This window comes from Morone saxatilis, unplaced genomic scaffold (genome assembly GCF_004916995.1).
Source record: "Morone saxatilis isolate NCDOM2014 unplaced genomic scaffold, NCSU_SB_2.0 Contig5, whole genome shotgun sequence".
Lineage (NCBI taxonomy): Eukaryota > Metazoa > Chordata > Actinopteri > Moronidae > Morone > Morone saxatilis.
Window position 1 is genome coordinate 19,997,173 of NW_023340095.1, and position 9,092 is coordinate 20,006,264.

The 9,092-nt window shown below is 43.0% G+C and overlaps 2 protein-coding genes across 2 annotated transcripts in view; one reads left to right on the forward strand and one right to left on the reverse strand.

The window, feature by feature from the left end:
• The first annotated feature begins 11 nt into the window (after positions 1-11).
• Positions 12-4,462, forward strand: fzd5 (frizzled class receptor 5). The gene has a single exon (XM_035677307.1). It carries the CDS (start codon positions 458-460, stop codon positions 2,207-2,209), a length of 1,752 nt encoding a protein of 583 aa, XP_035533200.1. The 5' UTR covers positions 12-457; the 3' UTR covers positions 2,210-4,462.
• Positions 4,463-6,354: 1,892 nt separating this feature from the next.
• The window catches only part of ccnyl1 (cyclin Y-like 1), a gene marked incomplete in the record, with an annotated part of 9,944 nt that continues 7,206 nt past the window's right edge, over positions 6,355-9,092 (reverse strand). The window contains 2 exon segments of the mRNA XM_035676383.1: positions 6,355-8,008; positions 8,471-8,633. Of these exon segments, the coding sequence (XP_035532276.1) occupies positions 7,892-8,008; positions 8,471-8,633 (280 nt within the window).

Below are 9,092 nucleotides of genomic sequence, written 5' to 3' on the forward strand. Positions count from 1 at the left end.
TTTTTTTTTTTTTTACTCTTCTTTCACCGACCGTGAGTCTCACGATGCGACTTTTTCTGGTGTTTGCGAGCTGTCGGGAACAAACCGGGCTGTTAAAAATGTTACAGGGTCGTTAAATTTATTGGAACGTGACTACCGGAGATGAACTTTCTCCGTAATGATTGCGGAGCTCCGGTGAATGATTGACAGTAGAGGCTCGCCTGGCGCTCTGTGGACCTTTATGGACAAACTGGATTTACTGCCAGGAGTTCAGCTCCTTTGGTTTCAATCATTGAAGGCTGAAGGCAGAGGCTGAAAGGTGCGTTTCCCTTTGGAGCCGGTCTGTCCAGCACAAGAAGTTTCTGTGACTGATCATACATTAGAAGAAGCTACTTTTCCCTCCGTTGCTCTCTTTATTTTCCTTGTTTTAATGACTCTAAATTAATAATTCTAAAATAATTTAATATTTATTGTCTATATGGCATCCACGGTGAGGGACCCGCCGTGCAGCCCGGTGCTCCCGCGGCCCCTCGTGCTGCTGCTGCTGCTGTTCCAGTGTCCAGGTCTCACGTTAGGAGCCTCCAAGGATCTGGTGTGTGAGCCCATAACTGTGCCCATGTGCAGGGGCATCGGCTACAACCTGACCTACATGCCCAATCAGTTCAACCATGACACCCAAGAGGAGGTGGGACTGGAGGTCCACCAGTTCTGGCCCCTGGTCCGGATCCGCTGCTCTCCAGACCTGCTCTTCTTCCTGTGCAGCATGTACACCCCGATCTGCCTGCCGGACTACCGCAAGCCGCTGCCCCCCTGCCGCTCCGTGTGTGAGCGGGCCAAACGAGGCTGCTCCCCTCTGATGAGCCAGTACGGTTTCGAGTGGCCCGAGAGGATGAGCTGCGAACAGCTGCCCCAGCTGGGCGGTGAGATCCTGTGCATGGACCAGAACAGCAGCGAGACCACCACCCTGGCTCCACCCTTCCCCAAGCCCACCCCTAAAGGCCGGACCAGACCCCCCAGCCCACCGCAGTGTGACAGGGAGTGCCGCTGTCGAGAACCCCTGGTCCCCATCAAGAGGGAGTCCCACACTCTGTACAGCCAGGTCCACACCGGCCCCATACCCAACTGCGCCCAGCCCTGCCACCAGCCCTACTTCTCAGCCGACGAACGCGCCTTCACCAGCTTCTGGGTGGGACTGTGGTCGGTGCTGTGTTTCATCTCCACCTTGACGACTGTCGCCACCTTCCTCATTGACATGGAACGCTTCAAGTACCCAGAGAGGCCCATCATCTTCCTGGCTGCTTGCTACCTGTTTGTCTCTTTGGGTTACATCATCCGCCTGGTGGCAGGTCATGAGCGAGTGGCGTGTGGCGCCAGCAACAGTGTTAGTGGTGACCAGCTGTACGTCCTCTACGACACCACTGGCCCCGCTCTCTGCACCCTCGTTTTCTTGTTGGTGTATTTCTTTGGTATGGCCAGCTCCATCTGGTGGGTGGTGCTGTCCTTCACCTGGTTTCTGGCGGCAGGGATGAAGTGGGGCAGCGAGGCCATCGCAGGATACTCTCAGTACTTCCACCTCGCCGCTTGGCTCATCCCCAGCGTTAAGTCCATCATTGTCCTGGCTCTCAGCTCTGTGGATGGGGACCCCGTCGCTGGAATCTGCTACGTTGGGAACCAGAGTCTGGAGAATCTCAGGGGATTCGTACTCGCACCTCTCGTGGTTTACCTCTTCACCGGCTCCCTTTTCTTACTCGCCGGATTTGTTTCACTCTTCCGAATCAGGAGCATCATCAAACAAGGTGGCACCAAGACGGACAAACTGGAGCGGCTGATGATCCGCATTGGGCTCTTCACGGTGCTGTACACCGTCCCCGCGACCATCGTGGTGGCCTGCCTGGTCTATGAGCAGTACTACCGGCCTGGCTGGGAGCGAGCCCTGGCCTGCTCCTGCCCGTCCGAGCGCCAGCGCTCAGGCGTGGGTCCAGACTACGCGATCTTCATGCTCAAGTACTTCATGTGCTTAGTGGTGGGCATCACCTCAGGGGTCTGGATTTGGTCAGGGAAGACCTTGGAATCCTGGAGGAGGTTTGTGGCCCGATGCTGCCCCTGCTGGCTGCAGAAAGCCACTGCGCCACCCTCCATGTACAGTGAGGCCAGTACTGCTTTAACTGGACATACTGGAAGTGGTCTGACATCAGGGATCTACCATAAAGCTGCTCCATCCCATATATGAACTGAGCAGCACAGTGACACGTTTTAAGAGGACTGATGTTCGTACAGTCTGAGTGGTCACCTCAGCTAAAGTATCCAAACACCCAGAATGTGTCTGCAGGACTGCGTGCTTGTGTATCACTGTGCTCTGAATTTCAGCTCTAACAAAAACTAGACGACTGTGACAATATGAAACCATGCATCAAAAGATTCAGAGTGTAAAAAGGGAAAACAAACAAATAACCTGGGTAATGGGAATTTAAACTAAAGAAAATTCAACACAGAATATATATTTAAAAAACTAAAGTCTGACTCCAACAATTGGAACTGCTTGTGTAAGCAGTAGAGCTGAGACAGCTGACCAAAGTTGACATTTACTGAGATCTTCAAACCCCACAGAGTTACATGGATCCAAGATGGAATAACACACACTTCTTCCAATCGGCTTAACCTGAGCACTAAGAAGAAAAATATTTATTTATGTATATATTGTTTATACGTTTCCTGTAAAAAAAAAAAAGAAAAGAAAATTAGGTGTATAGTGTGATATGTTTTAGTTTGTAACCAACCAATGCCACTGCCACAAGCTAAGTGTAAGACACCAGAGAAAACTAATTGTATAAACTTGTACATAAATGTGTTGTGTTGTTTCAAGTCAGTGTTTGAGTGTGATATCTGGTGTGTTTGTTTAGGTCTTCTCAGACATGGAAGTTGTCTGGGAAGCAAACAAAAAGGAATTTGTTCTTTATAATGGATACTGTCATGACCTCTGAGCTCTGTTGTTAGGCTGCATCACAGTTAAAGTCACTACAGTCTGTTTCTGAGTGAACTTGTTCTGTCCATGTTGTAGGAGCTAACAGGCAGTGATCAGGTTAAAGCTGCACAATGAAACTGACCATGGACTTTACCCCCATCTACTGGTTCACAGTGGAACTGCTCACTGATGTTCTTCACATCAGGGGGAAAAATGGACCCCATAACAGATTGACATTAGACCCCAGACCCTTAGCTGAGTAAGACAAAGAGTGATTACAAACAAAGTGGTAACAGTTAAATCCACTATTGGAATAGTTATTCTTTTGTATTCTCGTATTATTGGGGGTTTCTGTTTGGACAGTTCTCCTGTGGATTCCCTGAAACCAACTCAAGGACCCCTAAAAAGGTCCCTGGACCTCACTTTGAGAACCATTGCTCTACTTTTCTAGTTAATTGTTGCCATAGACCCTGAACAGAAAGATGTTAGGGTCATAGACTGATATCGTTTTAAAATAATTAGTCAATTAAACAAAATCGACAAATTTAACCAGTAACAGTTTTGATAATCGACTTAAAGTAAGAATGCTTCTCAAATGTGATAATTTGCTGCTTTCCTCCGTTTTATACACTGTAAGGTGAATGTCTTTGACTTTTGGACTGTTGGGTGGAGAAAATAAGCAATTTGAGGACATTAGCTTAGTGATGGGGATGTCCACTATTTTCTGATATTTTATAAATGATCATAAAATAAATCGGCACATTGATTGATGCTCATTAGTGGCAGCCCCTTATATAGTCAGACATACTATATATTATGTTGTGCAGAACACAAAACAAAATATTGCTTTTGTATGAATTCAAAACACTAAGTTTAATATTTTGGGGTTTTGAACTGTTGGTTGGACAAAATAAGCACTTTGAACATTTTTCATTATTTTAAACAAGCACTTTTGGAGGATGCCGCTTTTCATCCACACAGTTGGCTGTATTTACACTACCTATAAATGAGTTATAGAGAAGAAAGTTATCAGCAGAGAGCTGTGGTCTAATGTGGGTCATCTGTTTTTAGGGGTCCTGACAGCGTAAACTGAGGGTACCTGCTGTCTGTCCATACAGAGGTCACACTTAGTGCACAAATTAACTGTTAACGTAACCTTAAAGACACAAACTACAAAAAGCGGGGAAAAAAATCCCTATATAAGTGCGATTGGGTTGAAACTTTTCTGCTTTCTCCCTCCCTGCTGTGATGGTCTGTGATATTTTCATTCTGTTGTTGACCAATTGTGTTGTTTAGACTACTGTGTGTCCACATGCTAGATGATATCTCTAATTTATTAGGCTGATTTGTGTGAGTGAATGTGATTGTACGAGTGATGATGAACGTGTTGGTAAAAACTGACATTTAGGTTTATTTGTTTAAGTGTAAATCTGCTTTCACATGGACAAAGTTCCTCAAAGGATATAAAAAATATTGTAGATTTTGATTCATATTGTGGAATTAAAACTGAGTTGATCTCGAGTTTGGTGCACGTCTCGTGTGCGTCTGTGTGTTTCTGTATATCTGGCAGAGCGTGGTGTATTTTTACTGTGGTTTGTACAGTTTTAAGATGTGTGTGCTGATGTATGAACTACATTTGAATTTGTGGTCATATTCAACTCGAAGAAAACAATATTTGTCAAATAACATGATTTAAAAGTTGAATATGCAGGGCGAAATTGGCTTCTGTTATAATCTCCACAGTGGAAATTTAACCCTTTTGTGACCTAAATATGACAACAGATCAAAATGTTTGGGAATCAATTACAATGCCAGTACGACTCTTTCATTCTGTGATACTCCATCAGGGCATTAAGAGGAACTTTGTTCTTCAAATCAACAAAGTCTTACTCACTTCATGCGTCATGTGTCGCTGCGCATGTGAGGTCATAATGGTGGTCGAGCGCCATCCTCCATCTTTAAACCGCTGCCTGACAGGCCCTCTCTCTACTGACATTAGCCTCGTAGACCAGAACACAGTGCAACAGTAAGACATTCATTCACACCTATCGTTTACTCTCTGGTATGCAGGTCATTTTGGACACTCATGAACCATCATCACTGACAGGTCAAAGTGTTGCATAATTATAATTTACTAAGTAAATCTGGATTGGAAATATAGTCTACTAGGATGCAAACAGGGGTTAGGGGTTACCTAGGGTTGGGCGGTATAGGTAAAATCCTCTCTCACATATACTGTAACTTTATCACTATGTCAATACATCATGATATTGTCAATAATATATTGTTTTCTTGTAAATAAGAACTGTTTATTAATAAAATAGAGGGGCATATTAAATACCTTCAAAATCATGGTACATAATCAGATTGAAAACTCAAATACTGTCATACAGAAGTCCTGCTTATTGATTTACAGCACTGCCCACAGTGAGCTAATGCAACCAGAGATATTAGGGGAGAGATAACATTTTATAAACAGTGAGGCACAGTCTACAACAGTTGACAAATAAATATTGTTTCACACTCACAGCATATATAACATCATATTACCCAAACCTATTTCAGGCTGTATCAGAATCAAATTCCCCCATGGTTTGTAGACTGCAACGACACTAGAACTTCAGAGTTTCTTAATGCAGTACTGGATTCAGAAATTGTGTTTAACTCACCATATTCCTGCATTAGCTGTATAATAGTAAAGTTACACACAGACGAGCTCTGCAAAAAACAACTGCTTTTTAGCCTTTTAACATTAATGTGATCCTACTTTAAACGTTTACAACTACAGCAGAGGAAGAACTGCTGCAATGTAATGACCAGTCTATGGTTACAACTGCTTCCTAAAAACAAAACTATGATTAAAAAAAATGGAATATAGCAATAATTGGTAAATCCATACTGTAATGGCATTAAATTGAAAACTGAGTAGTCAACCACTGCCTCAGGATGCAAACATATAGCTACATACACATAAATACCTTATATGATTGCACATTCTGATTGGTGAAAAACACACTGTTTGGAAAGGCTAATACTTACAACTCATCCAGGAAATTGTTTAGTCGAGATGGTAGGTGAGCCTGCTCCTTGTTTAATAATCAGTTTGTATTTAGAAAATGGACTGTGTGACTGCCACACTGAATATAATGGCTTTACCTGTGTGAAATAGCACCTCTGCTTCTTTTCCTGAAAGGTCGTGTATGCATTGATATTTTGTGAGGAGGTCTTTATTCCGGGCGAGGTGTCCCACCTCTGCTACAACACACCACTACAAACCTTGCAACTGGGACTGGCTGTAGATTGGCTGTACTGGATAAATCAGCTTTGAGCTAATCAAACGCTCACAAAAACACATATCACCTGAAGGTCACACATCACACATACAACACAATTTGGAATTACCACAACATATCTTCGTTACATGATTAGTGTTTATTTAAAATACTCCATCTGCAAATGTTTGTTTCAGTTAAAAACAAGACAAATTTCACAGCTAGTAGCCTACATAGTAAGCAAAAAGGAGGGGAGTATCCATCAGTCTCTTTTTTCCCCCCTCAATATCTATGTAGTTTGTTGGAAAGCTCTGGTCGGGGTCTTGGACAATCACACGCTTTGTAATGTGCTGACGGGCTCTTTGAGGCGGGGTCAGGATGCTATATTTTGTCATTATGTCGACCTAACTGCTTTATCGAGCCACTCAGTAGCAGTACTGATCCAGAACCTGTAAAACCGCTCCTTTTTGGCCACCTGAAGTGTATCTGAAAAGTAAAACTGACCCCAGGTTGGCACTCCTGATTCCCAGACACTACAACAGCCATCTCCTGCAGAATAGTCCAATACTTTATAATCTGAGACATGCAGTATATGCTCCATCCAAATTCAGATTTTTAGTAAATCCAACACCACTGGAATGAACAGTAAACAAGCCGCTTTTTTTTTTTACACTCTCAAAAGTAACTTTTGGTAATAACTCTAATTTACAAGGAACAGCTTTTGCATTCATGTGATGGGCCTATTAAAGGATATGTCTGCTGATATTCTACATTTTCTTGTCAACAAATCCCATGAAATGACCAAAACCAACAATAAATTGATCAGACTGACAAATATCGATGCAAAGCCTGAAATACCTTATTCCTCTGGGCCACAGAGTGACATTGTTCATACTGTAGTAGCTGTGTACTGCACACTGTTTATTTTTATGTCAGTCCCACACACACCCTCCTGCTGCTGCTACTAGGAACGCCAACTTTTAATTCACTGCTAAACATAGTCCCCAACAAAGGAACCATGTGCTTCTGTTTGAGTTAAAGTTTGATAGAAACTACAGTGGCAGCTTGGAAATTACTGAGCCTTTTTTAATAATTAAACTGTTTGTGGCCCACATTAAATATTTGTCTTCAGTAGGAACCAACAGGTTTGGGGCCGAGAGCTACACACAGGGTATGGAAGTGAGAAAGTACAGAGAGACAGACAAACACATTCTTGGTTTTGGTCTTTTCATGGAATTTGGTGACAGCTATAATACAGAAGTTAGACCAGCTGTATCCTTTAAGGCTGCATGGAATAATTGAAATATTTCTGCAAAAATTAACATTTTTATGAAAACCCAAAGACTACCCCTCAGATTTAACTGCAGTAGAGTAATTCCTACTTAACACTGGAAATAAGGGACAAGTAAGAAATAAATAAGGGATTGGTAAAAACAATAGATGTGTGGTGTTTAGTTTTCGGTGAGTTTTCTGTAAATACCTCAATTTCAAGTTTAATTTGACAATCACGCAACTCTACAGCCGTAATGCAAATGACCATTAGGGCAGGTCATACAGTAGCATTTTCAAGCCTTAATCCTGCCCCATGTGGCTGCGTTGACCCTGTGAGGTGGCTATGTTTGTCCGGGGTTGGCTGTGGGTTAGCTGGGCTTTGGAAATCAGACGGCAGCAGTCTGACCTATGACAGCACAGCGTTGGTGTGTCGTATACCTATCAGGTTGTCTGCGCTGAAGGATCGTCTCATCGCAGCTCGGCTCAGGTCCTTGTACTTGTCCTCACATAGTCTTGAAATGGCCTGGGTGGACAAACGCACAAAGACAAAAAAAAAAAATAAACTTGATCATTGTGTTTTAATTAGAGGTGTTCGATTCCCTCTGCAGAATAATAAAAAAAAAAAGTCAGCTCTTGTTGCAGAAAGCTCAACTGGAAATTCTTGTTTTGTTTCTCTGCTCCTGCAGTTTAGTACATCATTCACTGTGTTTGTATGAGGCCTTAAAACACAGCCTTGCTCAGTTCACCCTGGTCAAACAGCACAAACTGCTTAAAACAGCCAACCAATGGAAACAGTTGCTAAGATCAACAAGTATTTTCTGTTATCCTTTGAAGTAGCCACCATTTTCACCAAGACAGCTTCTAATCTGAGGCCAGAGTGAAGAGTGAAGTCTGCTTGCTGCAGAATGGTGAGGAAATATTTCAGGCACATCATGATGAGACACTGGAAGAACAGAAATTACTAGTGGAGGTCTGAGGAGCTCACCTCTAGTTTCTGGGCGCGCTGGTTGTTGAGAGGCTCCAGAGGGAAGTTGAGGTTGTTGTCATCAGCCAGCTGCCGCAGATCAAAGTAGTACTTGGCATAGACACTGGCTGGCACGTTGATATTGAACTGGAGAAGTTCCAGGAAGTGGCGCTCCATCTCATTCCTGGTCGGTGGAAAGAGACCTGAGGGTTATTCCAGACAGTCAAAACGTCCAAGCAGACTGTTAACTCTACTCTTAACCTTTAGCTGATAGCTTTCTTCTATAGTAAACTATATTGAATGCGGGGCAATAGAGGAACACAGGAGCCATATTTCATCTGCATTTCTGAGCTTTTGCTGTTATTCAAAAAGGACCAGGCTAACCCTAAATGTTGTAAAAAACACTCAATAGAACAACATTCACATATGATCATTTAAAATAATTTCATAATAATCCCAGGAGTCATGCCATGAAGACCTGTGAATGACTTTGATCATCCACACTTACTGAGGGCAAACCTTTAGAAATGGCTTTTCTTCTATTGAAAAGCTGTCATTGTTCATCTGAGCAGCACGGTGATATGACTTTACTGAAGACATGGTCTTATTGCCAATGTATGTCAGTTATTTGCCAGTCTGACAT

Excerpts from the sequence above, each read along its gene's own strand:
- fzd5 (XM_035677307.1), top strand. The coding sequence starts at position 458 with ATGGCATCCACGGTGAGGGACCCGCCGTGCAGCCCGGTGCTCCCGCGG.